At 52.9% G+C, this 20,671-nt stretch overlaps 1 protein-coding gene and 1 long non-coding RNA gene across 10 annotated transcripts in view; one reads left to right on the top strand and one right to left on the bottom strand.

The window, feature by feature from the left end:
* The first annotated feature begins 1,685 nt into the window (after positions 1–1,685).
* The window catches only part of EML2 (echinoderm microtubule associated protein like 2), a 38,457-nt gene continuing 19,471 nt past the window's right edge, over positions 1,686–20,671 (top strand). For 2 of the 9 annotated variants that reach the window (XR_003116911.1, XM_025368232.1), the window contains exons 1-11: positions 1,686–2,040; positions 4,942–5,160; positions 5,246–5,369; positions 5,542–5,646; positions 8,712–8,740; positions 8,943–9,072; positions 13,112–13,261; positions 15,064–15,133; positions 15,232–15,342; positions 18,221–18,316; positions 19,870–20,004. Coding sequence is in view for 8 of the 9 variants with exons in the window: in XM_025368232.1 (XP_025224017.1) it covers positions 1,869–2,040; positions 4,942–5,160; positions 5,246–5,369; positions 5,542–5,646; positions 8,712–8,740; positions 8,943–9,072; positions 13,112–13,261; positions 15,064–15,133; positions 15,232–15,342; positions 18,221–18,316; positions 19,870–20,004 (1,341 nt within the window). In the remaining variant the exon portion in view is untranslated. Of the gene's footprint in view, positions 2,041–3,579; positions 3,735–4,941; positions 5,161–5,245; positions 5,370–5,538; positions 5,647–8,160; positions 8,294–8,711; positions 8,741–8,942; positions 9,099–13,077; positions 13,262–15,063; positions 15,134–15,231; positions 15,343–18,220; positions 18,317–19,869; positions 20,005–20,671 lie in introns of those variants that run through there. The other 7 variants (XM_025368231.1, XM_025368233.1, XM_025368234.1 and 4 more) reach the window with 7 other exon arrangements.
* On the bottom strand, positions 4,464–5,402 carry LOC112613067. The gene is made up of 2 exons (XR_003116912.1): positions 5,222–5,402; positions 4,464–5,069 (listed from the first exon to the last, which is right to left on the bottom strand). It is a non-coding gene; the product is annotated as an uncharacterized LOC112613067 (long non-coding RNA).

Below are 20,671 nucleotides of genomic sequence, written 5' to 3'. Positions count from 1 at the left end.
GAGGCTGAGGCACGAAAATCACTTGAATCTGGGAGGTGAAGGTTGCAGTGAGCCAAGATCATGCCACTGCATTACAGGCATGGCAAGACTGAGTGAGACACATCTATTATTCCAGCACTTTGGCAGGCCCAGGCCAAAGGATCACTTGAGGCCAGGAGTACGAGACCAGCTTTGGCAATATAGCAAGAGCTCCTCTCTACAAAATATTTTTAAAATATAAAAAAATAGGCCGGGCGCGGTGGCTCGCACCTGTAATCCCAGCACTTTGGGATGATGAGGTGGGCAGATCACAAAGTCAAGAGATCGAGACCATCCTGGCCAACATGGTGAAACCCTGTCTCTACTAAAAATACAAAAATTAGCTGGGCGTGGTGGCACGCGCCTGTAGTCCCAGCTACTCCGAAGGCTGAGGCAGGAGAATTGCTTAAACCCGGGAGGCGGAGGTTGCGGTGGGCTGCGATTGCACCACTGCACTCCTGCCGGGGCGACAGAGCGAGAATCAGTCTCAAAAACAAACAAACAACAACAAAATAGGGCTTTTGGTGAGGATAACTCAGTGTTTTGCCCATAGTGACTGCTGATTAAACGTTAGGTATTGTTATTTATTTTGTGTATGATTGTTTACCTCTTGCATTGAATGAACGATTCATGAGAGGAAACAGGTTCACTTAATCACTCCTGAAACTTCAGCACCTAGAACAGAGCCTGGCCCGTTAGGCACTCAGTAAACATTTTTGAATGAAAGAATGAGGCAGGCACGATTATGAGACCCCACTTTCCAGATGCGGAAGTGGAGCTTTTGGGTCACGAAACCAGACAGTGGAGGAGTCAGGATTCAAACCCAGGTCAATCTGGTTCCAAAGTTTCTACTGTTTGTCTCTGTGTCCAGAGGGAATTCTTTTTCGACTCTCGACTTCACTTCTCCTGACTATACTCTAGGTGTTTACCCTCGTTGGAGACTTGCGGAAGGCGGTCCAATATTCTTGAAATCCATTGTCGGGTTTTCTACCCTCCCCTCTTCCCCCACAACTTTCGAGCCATCTCTGCCTGACACGCGGGCTAGTCCAAGCCTCACAACTGGGCCTGTGCCAAAGCCCGGAGTGGATAATACGGTTGTGGGAGGCCACGGCTCTAAGGGCGGAGTTAAGGGCCTGGGGCCGCAGACAGAGTGGTGGGGAAGGTTGGGGAGGGACTAACAGACCGCGGGGGGAGGGGTTTAAATTCCGAGGGCGGAACTAATCCTATAAGAAGGTCCTGTCCAGAGCTCTGGAGAAGTACTATACTATAAACCCTTGGAGGTTCAGGGGGCGGTGCTAATGATTCTGTGGGCAAGAATAAAACTTTAGCACCCGCAAGATTCCGGGGGTGGGGCTAAGAGCCTGGGGGTGGGCCTAGATGTAATAAACAAGAGCTCCCTGAGCGGGTTTGGGGCTGTAAGTTCGGGCCCTGGTCTTAAGGAGGGAGCTTTTGGAAAATCCAATGAAAATCTGAAGAGAAGGTTTTGGGGATAGGGGAGTGACTACCTCCAACCCATCCTCCTCCCGGAGCTCGGGGCTGCGCTTCAGGCTGAAAGCAGGAGAGGCCTTGCCCCTTCCAATCCCTCTGCATCCCTATTGGTGGAAGGCCCTGCGCGACAGTCTCTCATTGGTTCTGAAACGGCGAGGAGGGGGGTCTAGAGAGAAAACACTCTGGTTGTGGGCGGGACCAGACGGTACCTAGGGGGATCTGGGCGCAGCCAATCCTGGCCCGAGGATTGTGTTGGGGGGCTTGGCAGGGGGTGTCCTACCCCCCTTTCTGGGCATCCTGGGGGATGACCCCAGCGCCAGGCCCGGCGCCGGCCGCCTGATGCCAGGCAAGCTGAGCTGGGGATGCTGGAACGAAGGGCGTTGCTATGGCAACGGGAGGCAGGGCCTGGTGGGGGGGACCGGGCCCGAGCTGGGACCGGGGGGGCCGGCGGTGGCTGTGGTGGGACGATGGCGGAGCGCGGCCCGGCCTTCTGCGGCCTGTACGACACGTCCTCGCTGCTGCAATACTGCAACGGTGAGACCCCTCCTCAGTTCCGACCTTGGCCCCGCCCAAGGCTGGACCCATCTCTTCTTGCCCCAACCTCCTCCTTCCAAGTCCCCATCCCCCTCCCTTGCTGAAGATCCCCCTTTCCTCTCCCTCAGCAGCACCCTGACCCAAGAGAAGGTCCCTGGCTCCCAAAACCCAGATCCCAGCCCCCCATCCACTTGGATCCTCCGCTACTCCAGAGGTGGCTAGACGGAGAGGAGAGAAGGGCAGAACACCAAAGAACCAGGGATTGGAAGGGGGAAGGACCTGGGAGTCGACTGGGCCTGGAACTCTGCCCTTTCTCCCTTCAAGCTTCTGGAACGCTCCTCTATCTCCCTAGCAGGGGGACAGACAGAGGGGGTGGGGATGGATTTGGTGTTGAGTTGAGGGCAGAGTGTGGGACTGGAAAGGGACAGTCAGAGGACTTTGCCTTTAGGATACCTCCGAAATCCTCTGGCTCTGGCCCTCCCGTGCATTAGGACCATCCCTTCTCCCTAGACAAATGCGTGTGATACCAGAAGGGCCACTGTGGGTGTCAGGCTCAGGTGAAGGGAGATAGGAGAAGAGGGGAGTTGGGAGGGAAAAGTGGGAAGTGAGGCCTGGTCTCTGGGAAAAAGGGCTGAGGATGGGGGGATGGTCAGGAGGGAGCAGAGGGCTTGAGTCACAGGGATGGGGATGGTGGAGGTGTGGGGGTTGGCAGGATGGGCTGGCCAAGGCCTGACAGTGCAACTGGCCGCTCTGGGTGGGGCACAAGTGTCAAGATGAAAGCACCTCTATTTAACTCAGTTTGGAGGTTCAGCCCTCTGGGCACACACCCTAGTGCCAGGGACCACTGGAATTAGCAGGGGACCCAGAATGCTTATTTTGTCCTCCTCTGTCCCTCTAAGAGCCAGAATGACAGGGTGGCCATTCCTGGGTTGAGTATGGGTTCTTCCATTGATCGGCTGTGTGTGCATGTAACAAGTAACGTCACCTTTCTGGGCTTCAGTACCCTTCCTCCTCCTCTCCTCCTAAAATGGATTATGCCACTACGACTACTAGAGTTGCCAAAAGCATTAGGTATCATAAAAATAGTTAATCCTATTCTGGATTTATCGAGCATCAACATGAGCCAGGAACGCGCTAAGTGTTTTGTGTGAGCAGCGCCTGGCACATGTAAGCTCACGGTATCAGATGCCATTTTTTTCTGGTCGTATTATTAATGGTAGGTAGGACCAGGCTGAGCAAAGGAGGTGACTGGGTCCCCCGCCCCCACCTACTGGCTGGGTGATCTTTGGCGTGTCTCTGCACACTCCTGCTAGCCTCCTTCCTTAGTTTCCCGTTTGCAAAACTTGATGCCAACAAGACCCCTAGAGGTTTCCCACTGTTATGAGTTCTAAGTGCTGACGGCTCACTCCTTCTGACCTCAGGAGGCTCCCACCTCCCACTGCAGGTCCAGGCACCGGACCTGGGAGGCGCTGAGTTGGGGGCAGGGCGGACAAGCCTCGGCAGGCGATTGGGCTACGGCGGGGAGGAGGGAGGAGCGGCGGCTGCACTGCGGAGCCCAGAGGGCCAGTTGGGCGGCCTATGGACGCGGGATGGCAGGTGCGAGCTCCACGCCCTGTCCCTGTCTAAGCTACCACCTTTACTTCCACCAGGTTGGGAACCAGGGCTTCCTTGGTTGTGGTCAGCAATGAGTCTGGGTATGAGTATTCTGGGGGAAAAGAGGGAGAGGGACCCCTTGGGTCTCCGCCCCTCCCACTTTGGGAAAATGAGCGGGGTTGGGGGGGCCACTCGGGGAGTCATTTTGGTTGCATCCATAGGCTGGAGAGCCAAATCTGGGGCTCGGGGTAGAGGCGAAATAAAGAAGGAAAACAGAAAAGAGGAATGCCTGCTGGGGAAGAGTTTAGGTGTCATCCCCGTCTGCATTCTCCCTTGGGTCTTCTGGGTCTGCGATGCGCTGCCTGCAACCCCCAAATCCGCCGCCAGGGGCCGCCGAAGCTCTGTCCTTGCAGCTGGCTCTAGGGTCGAACCCCAGGGTGAGGAGAGGAGGGAACATGGGGAGGCTAGGCATGACCTTTTGACTGGGAAAGTCTTAGAAACAGTGAAGAGACGTTGGAATTCATAACATCATCTTCGTCGGAGGATGTTGGGGATCAATTCTAGAACTTTAGTGTCATTAGGAGTAGGTTAGTGTGTCATTTTGCAAATGCTCTTATCACTCATAGATACTTAAAGTCTTAGTCATAGAATCTTTTTTTTTTTTTTTTTTTTTTTTTGAGACGGAGTCTCGCTCTGTCGCCAGGCTGGAGTGGGAGTGCAGTGGCGTGATCTTGACTCATGGCAACCTCTGACCCCCCGGGTTCAAGTGATTTCCCTGTCTCAGCCTCCAGAGCAGCTGGGCCTACAGCCACACGCCACCACGCCCGGCTAATTTTTTTTTTCTTTTTCTTTTTGTATTTTAGTAGAGACAGGGTTTCACCGTGTTGGCCAGGATGGTCTCGATCTCCTGACCTCGTGATCCGCCCGCCTCGGCCTCCCAAAGTGCTAGGGTTACATGCGTGAGCCACCGTGCCTGGCCACATCTTAGTCATAGAATCTTAAAGCCAGAGCGAGAGGCTCCTGGGTTCACAGAATCTTAGAAAATAAGAGGGAAGGGACTTCCCCAAGGTCACAGGGCCAGCGCGCTGCAGCAGAGAGGAGTGTGGGGATGGGTTGGAGAGCGGTGGGGATTTCCTTCCCCCTTCAGAGTCCTCTTCCTTGGCCCATCTCCAAGTGTCCCAGCCCCAGGTAGCGGGACAGGAAAGGGGCGTGGCTGGCCCCCTCGCTTAGACCCAGGAAGGCGGGAGGGACCCGTTGGGTACTGGAGCTCCTGGGTGGCCCTGCAGCCGGCACTCCCCCGTCTTCCAGATGACAATTTGTCGGGCACGAGCGGTATGGAAGTGGACGACCGCGTGTCGGCGCTGGAGCAGCGGCTGCAGTTACAGGAAGACGAGCTGGCGGTCCTAAAGGCGGCGCTGGCGGATGCTCTGCGTCGCCTGCGGGCGTGCGAAGAACAGGGAGCTGCGCTCCGCGCGCGGGGCACCCCCAAGGGCCGGGCGCCTCCGCGCTTAGGCACCACTGCCTCGGGTATCCCCGTTAGACTGGAGGGGTGGGATGGGGAGGACCGGGGCCTGGTCCTCATACTCACCCTCTTCTGTCCCCGTCCCTCCAGTGTGTCAGCTCTTGAAAGGCCTTCCCACCAGGACGCCCCTTAATGGCTCGGGACCCCCGCGGCGCGTGGGTGGCTATGCCACGTCCCCATCCTCTCCCAAGAAGGAGGCGACCTCCGGGCGCAGGTAAGGCACAAGGCCGGGACCCCCAGCCTCTTCCAAGACCTCGTGGGAGACAGAGGTGGTTTGTTTGCCTGAGCTTCAGCAGCAGAAGGTGCAGGGAGGATGTCGCCCGCTCACGGCACTTGCCTGCTGGCCTCGAAGGCTCTGCCCCCAACTGTGTGCTCTCTTTTAGCAGTGTCCGCCGCTACTTGTCACCAGAGCGCCTGGCCTCGGTGCGCCGCGAGGACCCCCGCAGCCGGACCACATCCTCCAGCAGCAACTGTAGCGCCAAAAAGGAAGGGTAAGGACTGGGACGGCGTCAAGCAGCAGAAAGAGATAAGGAGGAAGTGGTCGAGAAATGTAGTCATGCCCCAGGCCACGAGGTCGTAACCTAGAGTGGGGCCAGCTGGTTCAAATGCGGGGACAGTGCCAGAGCCTTGGAAGGACCAATCTTGAGGTGGCACGGTAACAGAGGAAGGTCTGGGAGGGCGGAGTCAATATTTGAGGGGCGTGGCGAGAGTTTTTAGGAGCTGGACAGTCAGGTCTACAGGGCGAGGAAGTCAGGGAGGAGCTTGGCTTATGGACGTGGTTATTAAAGTAAAGGAGAGGTCCCGTTGAGTTTCAGGGATGAAGTCAAGGGAGCAGCCACTGAGTTTCTGCAAGGAAAGAGGGAGTCTGAGAAATTTAAGGGTGCGGCCAGAGTGTTCGCCTGGGAGAAATTAAAACCTAGGGTACGGGGTAACAGAGGCTGAGACCAGGTGGAGGCATGCCAGATTCCAGAAGCCTTGACATCAAAATCAGGGGACACTGCCTGGTGGAAAAGGGCGTGGTTTAAAGGTTATGCGGGGCCGTAGGGGCGTGGTCAAATGCAAGAGGTGGAGCCAACTTGGAGGCCTCGAAGGTACTCAACTAAGGAGTACGTGAAAATGGACGAAGGCCGGGCGCGGTGGCTCAAGCCTGTAATCACGAGGCGGATCACGAGGTCAGGAGATCCAGACCATCCTGGCTAGCACAGTGAAACCCCGTCTCTACTAAAAAATACAAAAAACTAGCCGGGCCTGGAGGCGGGCGCCTGTAGTCCCAGCTACTCGGGAGGCTGAGGCAGGAGAATGGCATAAACCCGGGAGGCGGAGCTTGCAGTGAGCTGAGATCCGGCCACTGCACTCCAGCCTGGGCGACAGAGCGAGACTCCATCTCAAAAAAAAAAAAAAAAAAAAGAAAATGGACGTAGTCAGAATGCCTGGCGGGCCGGAGAAGGAGCTTTGCGGGGAGGTAGCAGTCAATTCTCAAGCGACTGAGTCAACTCAGGGACAGGGTTAGAAGGGAGCAGGTGGTTGAGATCAGAATGACAGGCGTGGTCAACTCCAGAGGCGGGGCCATACTGAAGATCTGGACCGAGTAAAAACCTGAGGTTATAATTCTAGCAGTTTGGGAGGCGGAGGCGGGATCATCGTTTGAGCTCAGGAGTTCGAGACCAGGCTGGGCAACATAGCGAGCCCTCGTCTTTACTAAAAATGAAAATAAATTAGGCCTGGCGTGGTGGCTCACGCATGTAATACCAGCACTTTGGGAGGCCTACGCGGGTGTTTCACAAGATCTCCATCCTGGCCAACATGGTGAAACCCCTTCTCTATTAAAAATACAAAAATTAGCTGGGCGTGGTGGCGCGTGCCTGTAGTCCCAGTTACTCGGGAGGCTGAGGCAGGAGAATCACTTCAACCCGGAAGGCGGAGGTTGCAGTGAGCCGAGATCGCGCCACTGCACTCCAGCCCGGCAACAGAGCGAGACTCAGTTAAAACAAACAAATAAAAAACAAAAAACAAAAACAAAAGAGAGAGAGAGAGAGAGAGAGAAAATAGCCGTACGTGCTGGCCTGAGCTTGTCGACCCAGCTACTTGGGAGGCTGCAGCGGGAGGATCACTTGAGCCTAGGAAATTCAAGGTTTCAGTGAGCCATGATCACGCCATTGTACTCCAGCCTGGTCGACAGAGCAACACACTGTATCAAAAACAAAACAAAATAAAAATCACCCTAAACCTGGAGTTATGGTGTAGTGGGCGTGGTCAGAGCTAGGAGGCCACGCAAGGGCAAGACCAAGGTCAAAAGTTGCACATTTCAACTCTGCTCAAACATAGCAAACACAAATACAGCGTCATGTATACTCCAGGCACTTCCCAATAATTAACCAATTTCATCCTCTCAACTATCCCCTGGAGGTGTGGGTTATCTTTATTTATTTATTTATTTAGAGACAGAGTCTTGCTCTTGTTGCCCAGGCTGGAGCACAATGGCACAATCTTAGCTCACTGTAACCTCCGCCTCCCTAGTTCGAATGATTTTCCTGCTTCAGCCTTCCAAGTAGCTGGGATTACAGGCGCCAGCCACCACACCCTGCTAAGTTTTGTATTTTTAGTAGAGATGGGGTTTCACCACATTGGCCAGGCTGGTCTTGAACTCCTGACCTCAGATGATCCGTCCGCCTCGGCCTCCTAAAGTGCTGGGATTACAGGCGTGAGCCACCGCGCCTGGCCGGGTACTGTTATTATCCCCATTTTTAAAATGAGGAAACCGAGGCAGAGGTTGGACGACCCATGTACACTACTAGGAATTAGCAGAACGGGGGTTTTAACTCAAGAAGGCGCGCTCCGGAGTCCGTCTTCTCAACCACTCTCCCTCACCCACCCTGAAAGAACCTGGGATCGGGAGTCCACAATCCTGGATGTGTGACCCGGTGGGACCCTCCGGCTCCAGGGGCGGCCGTGGAGGGCGGGGCAGGGGCGCGGCGGTCCGGGCGCCTCCCAGGGCCGGAAGCGGCAGAGCCGGTCCCGGCTCCACCCCCGGCCCTGAAGCTCCGCCAGCCGCCGCCATGAGTAGCTTTGGAGCTGGGTGAGACCCTTTTGCAGACGACCCCCCATCTCCTCTCCGCGCTCCCGGGGCTTAGATCTCAGGTCTCCCCCATCTCCTGGGGCCCAGGCCGGCGTGGGGACACGCCCCTTCCCTTAAACTCTCCAGGTTTCTCCCGCTGCTTGACGTTTGGGGTGCTGGGGGACTGCGGGTTGGGGGCGTTGGGAGCACCGTGCTGATTAGGAGGGAAGGTTCCTTGGTGACTCCCTTCTTTCAGGATCGCGTCCCTGCCGCTTCGTGCTGTGTGATCTTTGGCGATCACTGCCTCTCTGGGCCTGTGTCTTAGGCTCTGCAAGATCAACCGAGCAAAGCACACGGCCTGCAGAGAGGCAGCGCTCTGCCCCTTACTCGGCCCCGTTTTCATCGGAGACCTCCGGGGAGCGGTGGGGAGGAGGAATGGTTTCTCCCCTTTTCTGACCTGACTGCTAAGACCTTTTGTTTTTCTTTGTCCTTTCCTGACAGCAAAACCAAAGAAGTTATCTTCAGTGTGGGTGAGTGGGGAGATGGGGAAGGGCTTGGTGGAAGCTTGCTTGCTGGGGTGACAGGCTGGAGCCAGAGGTCAGGAATCCTGGCTACTGGGTCTTTGCCTTTCTGGCCTCAGTTTCCTTGCCTTTAAAAAAAAAAAGCTGGAAGAGGAGAGGGAATAGGGATGGGACTGGTGTCAGTGCCTGACCTCTGGGGGTGTCCTGGCAGAGGATGGCTCCGTGAAAATGTTCCTGAGGGGCCGCCCTGTGCCCATGCTGATCCCAGATGAGCTGGCACCCACCTACAGCCTGGACACACGCTCGGAGCTGCCTTCTTGCCGGCTCAAGCTGGACTGGGTGTATCCTTTTCTGGAATCCCCTCAGTGCTCCCATCTCTTCAAGAGGAAATAGAAAGGCGGTCAAGGCAGCTTAGGCCTGTAATCCCAGCACTTTGGGAGGCTGAGATGGGAGGATCGTTTGAGGCCAGGAGTTTGGGACCCGCCTGGGCAACACACAAAAAAAGGTACAGCACGTTCAAGGGCTGTGTGACCAGAGTGGGAATGGTGCATTTGAGCAACAATGAGTTGGGAATGGCTGGGAGCCCGGGTTTTGGAGTCTGACAGAGATGGGATCAAACCCCAGTCCAGCCGGTAGCTGGCTGCGTGACCCTGGAAAAGTCGCCTTGACTCTGTGTGTTAATTGCCTTCTCTGAAAAATGAATTTCATGGCCGAGGCGGGAGGATCACCTGAGGTTGAGTTTGAGACCAGCCTGACCAATATGATGAAATCCCGTCTCTATTAAAAATACAAAAATTGGCTGGGCGCGGTGGCTCAAGCCTGTAATCCCAGCACTTTGGGAGGCCGAGACGGATGGATCACGAGGTCAGGAGATCGAGACCATCCTGGCTAACACAGTGAAACCCCGTCTCTACTAAAAAATACAAAAAACTAGCCGGGCGAGGTGGCGGGCGCCTGTAGTCCCAGCTACTCGGGAGGCTGAGGCAGGAGAATGGTGTGAACCCAGGAGGCGGAGCTTGCAGTGAGCTGAGATCCGGCCACTGCACTTCAGCCTGGGCGACAGAGCGAGACTCCGTCTCAAAAAAAAAAAAAAAAACAAAAAAACAAAAATTAGCCGAGCGTGGTTGCATGTGCCTGTAAACCCAGCTACTCGGGAGACTGAGACAGGAGAATCGCTTGAACCCAGGAGGCAGAGGTTACAGTGAGCCGAGATTGCCCCATTGCTCTCTGGCCTGGGCCACAAGAGCAAAACTCCATCTCAAAAAAAAAAAAAAAAAAAAATAGGCAGACATGCTGGCATGCTCCTGTGATTCCCAGCTACTCTGGAGGCTGAGGTGGGAGGATCACTTGAGCCTGGGAGGTCGAGGTTGCAGTGAGCCATGATTGTACCATTGCACTCCAGCCTGGACAACAGAGTGAGACCCTGTCTCAAAAACAAAACAAAACAAAACAAAAAATTCAAAATAATAATAACTCAAGCACTTACTATGTGACAGACACTGTTCTAAGTTATTCCAGGTATGAATTTGTTTTTTTACAACTAGTGGCCTCCGAGAGCTCTCCGAGGCCTACAGTTTGGAAATTATTATACCCCCCTTTCCAGATACGGAAACTGAGATTATAGATAGGGACAAGAATCCTGATTCTGGGACTCAAACTTTTTCCTAAAAGCCTACTGAGCTTGGAGTCCACACCCCAGGAATCCGGTCCGTGTCTGCTTCTCTCTGAGCCTTGGTTTACTCTTTGGAGGAGACAGGGTGGTTGGTGAAATGGCCTGGCCTTCTGGGAGCCCAGAGCCTTCTCGAGGCAGCTGGAAACGTCCCCTGGAGTCTGTCCCGAATGTCCTGCCAGTGGGGCTTGATAAGCATCTGATGAGAGGTGGCTGAGACTGCAAAAGCGTGGACCTCAGATTGCTCCCCTCTGCAGTGACTGCAGGGCAGAGCAGTTTCCACTGGGTCAGGGTATATGTGTACTGACAATCATTCGGATATTTTATTGTTTTTGAGGCAGCCAGGCTGGAGTGCAGTGGCACGATCTTGGCTCACTACAATCTCCACCTCCTGGGTTCAAGCCATTCTCCTGCCTCAGCCACCCGAGCAGCTGGGTGGCATGCGCCACCATGCCTGGCTAATTTTTTTTGTGTGTTTTTTTTTTTTTTTAGTCAAGACAGGGTTTCGCCATGTTGGCCAGGCTGGTCTCGGACTCCTGACCTCAAGCGATCCACCTGCCTCGGCCTCCCAAAGTGCTGAGATTACAGGCGTGAGCCACCGTGTTTGGCCCATTCAGATATTTTCTGAACATCTGCGACATAGGGCTGGGGACCCAGTGCTGACCATGACAGCATCCACCTGCCCTCCTGGGGCATACAGTCTAGCATGGGAACAGACTCGTTGAGAGTGACAACCCAGAGTGTGCAAGGCTGGGATGGGGAATCCAAAGGGATGGGGCTGACCCAGCCTGGGGTCATGGAGGGCTTCCTGGAGGAGGAGATACAGAAATGAAAAGAACAGCCCAATCTCAGCCACCATGGAACTCACAGTCTTATCGGGGAATATGAGCAGTTTAACAAATAAACCAGATAACTATCAGCCTGGGCAGCAAAGCGAGATCCCATCTCTACAACAATTTTTTTAAAAATTAGCCATGCAGGCTGGGTGTAGTGGCTCATGCCTATAATCCCAGCACTTTAGGAGGCCAAGACAAGTGGATTGCTTGAGCCCAGGAGTTTGAGACCAGCCTGGGCAACATGGCGAGACTGCATCTTTACAAAAAATATATAAAAAATTAGCTGGGCATGGTGGTGCATGCCTGTAGTCTCAGCTATTTGGGAAGCGGAGGCAGGAGGATCACTTAAGCCCAGCAGATTGAGGTTGCCTCTTCTGTCGTTTATAAGGACACTTGTGATCGGATTTAGGGGTCACTCTGATAATCCAGGATGATCTCATCTTGAGATCTATAATTATATCTGCAAAGAACCATTTTCCTTGTAAGGTCACATTTGCAAGTTGAGGGGATTAAGAAACAGACACAGGCTGGGCTCAGTGGCTCACACCTAGAATCCCAGCACTTTGGGAGGCCGAGGCGGGCGGATCACCTGAGGTCAGGAGTTCGAGACCAGCCTGACCAATATGGAGAAATACTGTCTCTACTAAAAATACAAAATTAGGCAGTCATGGTGGCGCATACCTGTAATCCCAGCTACTTGGGAGGCTGAGGCAGGAGAATCTCTTGAACCCAGAAGGCGGAGGTTGCCGTGAGCCGAGACCATGCCATTGCACTCCAGGCTGGGCAACAAGAATGAAACTCCATATCAAAAAAACAAAAAACAAAGGAAACAGACATGTTTTTTTTGGAGTGGGAGGCCCACTACAGGGGTGAGAGTGGAAACGGAAAAACCTCATTCCAATGAGCTTGTTGAGTCTGGTCCTCAGCCAGTGTGTGTGATGCAAAATACATTCCTTGGCCGGGCGCCAGTGGCTCATGCCTCTAATTCCAGCACTTTGGGAAACCAAGGTGGGTGGATCACCTGAGGTCAGGAGTTGGAGACCACCCTGACCAATATGGTGAAACTCCATCTCTATTAAAAATACAAAAATTAGCCTGGCATGGTGGCATGTGCCTGTAGTCCCAGCTACTTGGGAGGCTGAGACAGGAAAATTGCTTGAACCCGGGAGGCGGAGGTTGCAGTGAGCTGGGATCATGCCACTGCACTCCAGCCTGGGCGACAGACTCCATCTTAAAAAATCAAAACCGGCCGGGTGTGGTGGCGCACACCTGTAATCCCAGCACTTTGGGAGGCTGAGGCGGGCACATCATGAGGTCAGGAGATCAAGACCATCCTGGCCAACATGGGGAAACCCCGTCTCTACTAAAAATATAAAAATTAAGGCCGGGCGCAGTGGCTCACGCCTGTAATCCCAGCACTTTGGGAGGCCGAGGCGGGCGGATCACAAGGTCAGGAGATCGAGACCACGGTGAAACCCCGTCTCTACTAAAAATACAAAAAATTAACCGGGCGCAGTGGCGGGCGCCTGTAGTCCCAGCTACTCGGGAGGCTGAGGCAGGAGAATGGCGTGAACCCGGGAAGCGGAGCTTGCAGTGAGCCGAGATTGCGCCACTGCACTCCAGCCTGGGCGACAGAGCAAGACTCCGTCTCAAAAAAAAAAAAAAAAAAATTAGCTGCGCTTGGTGGCGTGTGTCTGTAATCCCAGATACTCAGGAGGCTGAGGCAGGAGAATCGCTTGAACCAGGGAGTCGGAGGTTGCAATGAGCTGAGATTGTGCCACTTTTCAAAAAAAAAGAAAAAATAAATAAATAAAAAGAAAACAAACAACAAGAACAAAAAGACACATTCCTTAACCGACCCCTGGGTGGCTCCAGCTATGGCTACCGTGGCCGAGACTGCCGGGCCAATCTTTATTTGCTGCCCACCGGGGAGATAGTGTACTTTGTGGCCTCCGTGGCTGTGCTATACAGCGTGGAGGAGCAGAGGCAGCGACACTACCTGGGACACAACGATGACATCAAATGGTGAGATGTGGGAGGGAGGGGACAGGAGGGAGCTGTGGCCGGAGGTGGAGCTCCAGCCCCTGCCTCTCTAGGCCTCTTCACATTGCCGCCCTGTGGGGTTTGGGGCGAGGCCAAGACTTTGCTCCCTCTCCAAAGCCACCAGCTGCCCTCAGGCTGAATTCAGTGGGAAAATGTGGATTGAATATCAATATTTCAATATTTCAGATGTTTTAGTTGGGTGTGGTGGTGAGCCCCTGTGGTCCCAGCTACTCGGGAGGCTGAAGCGAGAGGATCATTTGAACTCAGGAGGTCAAGGCTGCAGTGAGCTGTGATTGAGCCACTGCACTCCAGCCTGGGTGAAAGAGCAAGCCTTATCTCAGAAAAAATTCAGACAGTGAATTCACTCAATTCCTGGATCTTTCCCTTCTTTTGAAAATCTGGGGCTGGGTCCAGTGGCTCACACCTGTAATCCTAGCACTTTGGGAGGCCGAGGCGGGTGGATCACGAGGTCAGGAGATCGGGACCATCTTGGCTAACACGGTGGAACCCCGTCTCTACTAAAATCACACAAAAAAATTAGCCAGGCATGGTGGCGGGCACCTGTAGTCCCAGCTACTTGGGAGACTGAGGCAGGACAATGGCGTGACCCCAGGAGGCAGAGCTTGCAGTGAGCCGAGATCACACCACTGCACTCTAGCCTGGGCGACAGAGCGAGACTCCGTCTCAAAAAAAAAAAAAAAAAGAAAAAAAATGGAAAAGAAAATCTGAGGCCGGGCGTGGTGGCTCAAGCCTGTAATCCCAGCACTTTGGGAGGCCGAGACGGGCGGATCATGAGGTCAGGAGATCGAGACCATCCTGGCTAACATGGTGAAACCCCGTCTCTACTAAAAAAATACAAAAAACTAGCCGGACGTGGTGATGGGCGCCTGTAGTCCCAGCTATTCGGGAGGCTGAGGCAGGAGAATGGCATAAACCCAGGAGGCGGAGCTTGCAGTGAGCAGAGATCTGGCCACTGCACTCCAGCCTGGGTGACAGAGCGAGACTCTGTCTCAAAAAAAAAAGAAAAGAAAATCTGGGCAGCGAGGTGGCTCACACCTGTAAAACCAGCACTTTGGGAGGCCAAGGCGGAAGGATCGCTGAAGCCCAGGGGTTGGAGGCTGCAGTCAGCTATGATCCTGCCACTGCACTCTAGCCTGGGAGACAGAGCGAGACTCCATCTTTTTTTTTTTTTTGAGAACTAGTCTCACTCCGTCTCCCAGGCTGGAGTCTAGTGGCACTATCTCCACTCACTGCAACCTCCGCCTTCTCGGTTCAAGCGATTCTCCTGCCTCAGTCTCCTGAGTAGCTGGAACTACAGGTGCCCGCCACCACGCCCCACTAATTTTTGTACTTTTAGTAGAGACAGGGTTTCCTCATGTTGGCCAGGCAGATCTTGAAGTCCTGACCTCAGGTGATCCGCCCGCCTTGGCCTCCCAAAGTGCTGGGAGACTCCGTCTCTTGAAAACAAAAACAAAAACAAAAAAACTGAATAGGCATTCCAGACAATTCCTCGTGGTTGGAGCTGGGTGGTGTAATCCCCCTTAAATCAGTGTGCTCTCCTGGCCGCTATTTGAAGTACAGACCTGCGTCCTGCTGGCATTTGAGTTAGAGACCCCAGGCCTAAGTCTTGCTGCTGAGCCAGCGTACCCGGAGGGCATCCGCTTACGGCTATTAATGGACTAAATACACGTTTATTGACTAAACTGAACCAGCCAATTTGTGGAATGAATGTCCTGGGCCTCCTCTTTCCCACTGAGCCCTGGTCTGTCTGTCCCTTTCTGCAGCTTGGCCATCCACCCGGATATGGTCACCATCGCCACGGGACAAGTGGCGGGCACCACTAAGGAAGGGAAGGTAATGGAAGGGAGGGGAAAGCCGAAAAGAGTGCAGGACGCAGTTGTGGGGGACAAGCAGCTGGTCCCCTCAAGATAACAAACCTCTCTTCCCTGCAGCCGCTGCCACCCCACGTGCGCATCTGGGACTCAGTTTCCCTCTCCACCTTACACGTGCTGGGCTTGGGGGTGTTTGACAGAGCCGTGTGCTGTGTAGGCTTCTCCAAATCTGTAAGTCCTTCGCCCACTCTAACCCCGCCCCCTCGCCCCCAAAAGGAGGGCAAGTGCCCGCACCTTTTCACCCGTCCCTTGGGGTAAGAGCTAGGAATTCTGCTAGAGGCGTGGCCCGCCTCTGTGACGTCACAATGAGGGCGTGGCCTCATTCCAAGGGGCGGGTGAGTTACCGTGCCTGGCCAGCTCTCGCAGGCATTTTTAAACCCAGTACCTAGGGCCCAGCTGCTCCTTGCCCATTTGCAGGCGGGTTTTGGCATGTCCGGGCAGAGATATAAGTACAGAAAGCGAGAGTAAGCCTTTAGGAATTTGGAGAGCAATGACAGCAGCACAACATCCAAGTGTGTGATTGTGGGCTTTTTTGTAAAAAAATCATATTTTGGCTGGGCATGGTGGCTTATGCCTGTAATCCCAGCACTTTGGGAGGCTGAGGTGGGAGGATCATTTGAAGTCAGGAGTTTGAGACCAGCCTAGCCAACATAGTGAAACCCGTCTCTACCAAAAAAATACAAAAATTAGCCTGATGTGGTTGGCGGGCGCCTGTAATCCCAGCTACTTGGGAGGCTGAGGCAGGAGAATTGCTTGAACCCGGGAGGGGGAGGTTGCAGTGAGCCGAGATCACGCCACTGAACTCCAGCCTGGGCGACAGAGCGAGACTCCGTCTCAAAAAAAAAAAAAAAAGGACAGATATGGTGGCTCACGCCTGTAATCCTAGCACTTTGGGAGGCCGAGGCGGGTGGATCACAAGGTCAGGAGTTTGAGACCAGCCTGGCCAACATGGTGAAACCCCGTCTCTACTAAAAATACAAAACTTAGCTGGGCATAGTGGCAGGTGCCTATAATCCCAGCAACTCGGGAGGCTGAGGCAAGAGAGTCACTTGAACCCGGGAGGCGGAGATTGCAGTGAGCCGAGATCGCGCCATTGTACTCCAGCCTGGGCGACAGCGCGAGACTCCATCTTAAAAAAAAAAAAAAAAAAAAAAAAAATTCTAATTAGCTGGGTGTACTAGTGTGGGCCTGTACTCCCAGCTTCTTGGGAGGCTGAGGTGGGAGGATTGAATGAGCCCAGGAGATCGAGGCTGCAGTGAACTGTGATCACACCACTACACTCCAACCTGGGCAATATGGCAGGACCCTGACTTGAAAAAGTAAAAAATGAATAAAAATTGGTCAGATGCGGTTCATGCCTGTAATCCCAGCACTTTGGGAGGCCAAGATGGGTGGATCATTTGAGGTCAGGAGTTCGAGACCGCCCTGGTCAACATGGTGAAGCTCCATCTCTACTAAAAATATACAAAAATTAGCTATGTGTGATGGGCACCTGTAATCCCAGCTACTCAGGAAGCAGAGGCAGGAGAATCACTTGAACCTGGGAGGCAGAGGTTGCAGTGAGCTCAGATCCCACCACTGCACTCCAGCCTGGGGGACAGAGTGAGACTCTATCTAAAAATATATATGTATATATATAAATCATATTTTACATTTGTATCATATTTGATTAAAATATTGGTCTTCAATGGATTAGGGAGTAAAAAATAGCCAGTCTTCTGCACAGATAGCTTAAGAAGCACTGGATTGGAGCCTCATAGGTTTTCTGAGGCCTAAAGAAATGTTTAAGAGCTTGGGGTGGGGGTAAGCTATATTGTTACCAAAGGTGTGGGAAAAATAAAACCTTGCCAAATCAGAATTAACCTGTATTTAATGAAAGGCATAAAAACCCAACATTGGCCGGGCGAGGTGGCTCATGACTGCAATCCCAGCACTTTGGGAGGTGGAAGTGGGTGTATCACCAGAGGTTAAGAGTTCAAGACCAGCCTGACCAACATGGTGAAACCCTGTCTCCACTAAAAATACAAAAATTAGCAGGGCATGTGGTGGCATATGCCAGCTACTTGAGAGGCTGAGACAGGAGAATCGCTTGAACCAGGGAGGCGGAGCTTGCAGTGAACCAAGATGGTGCAACTGTACTCCAGCCTGGGCAATAGAGTGAGACTCAGTCTCAAAAAAATAAATAAATAAATTAAATTAAATTAAAATAAAAAACCCAAAATAATACCAACTTGGTTAATTGCTGAATTTCACCTACATCAGTCATTCTATATATATGTAAATGCAAATGAAATGATGTCAGCAAGAATTCCTGGCTAGGGGTGCTGGCTTCAGAGAAACAATAGCTGAAGGCAAATGAGATGAGTTTCTTAGGGATGAGTCATTTCAAGGCATAGTATGAAAACCATTTCAGATGTCTTCACAGCTTCTAATGGAGGGTGTATTTTAATGTGTTTCCTGCAAAATGGCAGGGCCTTTGAAGGTCTTTTTTTTTTTTTTTTTTTTTGAGACCGAGTCTCTCACTGTCGCCCAGGCTGGAGTGCAATGGCATGATCTTGGCTCACTGCATCCTCTGCTTCCCAGCTCAAGTGATTCTCCTGCCTCAGCCTCCCAAGTAGCTGGGATTACGGGCACCTGCCACCATGCCTGGCTAATTTTTTGTATTTTTAGTAGAGACGGGGTTTTACTATGTTGGCTAGGCTGGTCTTGATCTCCTGACCTCGTGATCCGCCCACCTCGGCCTCCCAAAGTGCTGGGATTACAGGCGTGAGCCACCACACTCAGCTTTTTTTTTTTTTTTTTAAATATTTAAATTTGTTTTGTTTAAGAGACAGGGTCTCCCTATATTGCCCAGACTGGCCTCAAACTCCTGGGCTCAAGCGATCCTCCCACCTAGACCTCCCAAAGTGCTATGATTACAGGCATGAGCCACTGTGCCCAGCCTGAAGGTTTTAAAACAGGCCTGTGTGGTGAATGCCTTGATGGGCATGGGGGAGGATGGGTCCTGACTCCCCTTGCCTCTGTCCCCCTCCTCTCTCCTCCTCTTTAGAATGGGGGCAACCTGCTGTGCGCAGTGGATGAATCCAATGATCACATGCTCTCGGTGTGGGACTGGGCCAAGGAGACCAAGGTGGTGGATGTTAAGGTGAGGTGACTTTTCTCATCCTCTCCCCCTGGGTGCCACTGTGGGACTTGCCCAAGCTCAGTGGTTAGGAATCTGCAATGAGATAGACCCGTGTTTAAGCCCTGGCTTTACTCCTTGCTGGCTGTTTGACTTTGAGCAAGCTGCTTGTCATCTCAGAGCCTCGGTGGCCTCATCTATAATATGGGGATAATAGGCTGGGCAAGGTGACTCGCACCTGTAATCCTAGCACTTTGGGAGGCCGACATGAGAGGATTGCTTCAGCTCAGAAGTTTGAGATCAGCCTGGGCAACATAAGGAGACCTATCTCTACTTAAAAAAAAAAAAAAGGCCAGGTGCGGTGGCTCATGCCTGTAATCCCAGCACTTTGGGAGCCAAGGCATGCGGATCACCTGAGGTCGGGAGTTCGAGACCAGCCTGACCAACATGGAGAAACCCTGTCTCTACTAAAAATACAAAATTAGCTGGGCGTGGTGGCGCATGCCTGTAATCCGAGCTACTTGGGAGGCTGAGGCAGGAGAATCTCTTGAACTCAGAGGTGGAGGTCGCAGTGAGCCAAGATCGCACCGTTGCACTCCAGCCTGGGCAACAAGAGCTAAACTCCGTCTCAAAAACAAAAAACAAAAAAACAAAAAAAACTCCTGGCACTTAAAAAAAAATTAGCTGGATGTGGCGTGCACCTGTAATCCCAGCTACTTGGGAGGCTAAGGTGGAAGGATCACTTGAACCTGGTAGGTTGAGGCTGCAGTGAGCCATGATTGCACCATTACACTCCAGCCTGGGCAACAGCGTGAGATCCTGTCTCAAAAAAAATAAATAAATAGATAAAATAAAATGGGGATAATGGTAGCATATTCCTCGTAGGGCCTTGGTGAGTAGCATCTTCCTCATAGGGCCTTGGTCAGGATGTGGGGATATGTGGTGTGGTGGACCAGGCCCAACAGAAGGGTGGGTTTGAGGTGGCTGCTGACTCTGCAGTCCTGTGGTGTCTCGATTTGCCTCTCTGGAAGGTGACCTATTTTATGGATGAGGCATGGTTAGGGGAAGACATACTTGCCTCAGGTTGCACACCTATCCTGGCTGGGGGCAGGAAACTTGGGTTTTGTTCTATTTATTTACTCAAAAAAAAAAAAAAAAAAAAAAATCCAGGCGCGGTGGCTCACGCCTATAATCACAACACTTTGGGAGGCTGAGGCAGGTGGATCACGAGGTCAAGAGTTCGAGACCAGCCTGGCCAACATGGTGAAATCCCATCTCTACTAAGAATACAAAAATTAGTTGGGTGTGGTGGCACGTGCCTATAATCCCAGCTACTCGGGAGGCTGAGGCAGGAGAATTGCTTGAACTCAGGAGGCGGAGGTTGCACTGAGCCAAGATCATGCCACTGCACTCCAGTCTGGGTGAGAGAGCAAGACTCCTTCTCGAAAAAAAAAAAGGAAAAGTTCAGGTGTGCAGCATACAACCCGAACAGCTGTACAGGGCAGTCCTGTGAGGGGTGGGTATAGTAGCCTTGGGGACTTTGAGATCTTCATTCAGAATCTCCCCCACCCCCAAAGTGCTCCAACGAGGCTGTATTGGTGGCCACCTTCCACCCCACGGACCCCACTGTGCTTATCACCTGCGGGAAATCTCACATCTACTTCTGGACCTTGGAGGGGGGCAGCTTGAGCAAGCGGCAAGGCCTCTTTGAGGTGAGTGCCAGGGATTTGGGGGACAGGCTGGCCCTGAGAGAGGTAGTCAGGGACAGGCAGGGAGGTAGCAAGATCCCCCACAGGGTGGCAGGGGTTTGGGATTATAGGGACGCTGAGATGTTGCCTGCTGGGGCCTCAGTTTCTTTCTCCATACCATGGTGATGATCCGCCTTAACTCTGGATTTAAGAGGGTGGCCGGGCGCCATGAGGTGGAAGGATCGCCTGAGTTTACGGCTGCAGTGAGCCGTGATCACTCCAGCCTGGGTGATAGAACGAGACCCTGTCTCAGAAAAAAAAAAAAAAAAAAAAAGGTCGTGAGGATTCAAAGGGATGAAGAGTATAGCAGCTCCTAGCAGATAGTAAATGCTCAATAAATGGGTACTGTGGCGAGGTGGCTCTCGCCTGTAATCCCAGCATTTTGGGAGGCTGAGGTGGGAGGATCCCTTGAGTCCAGGAGTTCGAGACCAGCCTGGGAAACATGGTGAGACCTCATATCTACAAAAAATACAAAAATTAACCGGCATGGCGGTGCGCACCTGTAATCCCAGCTACCTGGGAGGCTGAGGTGGGAGGATCGCTTGAGCCAGGGAGGTTGACACTGCAGTGAGCCATGACGGTGCCACTGTGCTCCAGCCTGGGTGACAAAGTGAGACCCTGTCTCCAAAAA

This window comes from Theropithecus gelada, chromosome 19 (genome assembly GCF_003255815.1).
Source record: "Theropithecus gelada isolate Dixy chromosome 19, Tgel_1.0, whole genome shotgun sequence".
Lineage (NCBI taxonomy): Eukaryota > Metazoa > Chordata > Mammalia > Primates > Cercopithecidae > Theropithecus > Theropithecus gelada.
This window is presented reverse-complemented; position numbering and strand designations above follow the sequence as displayed.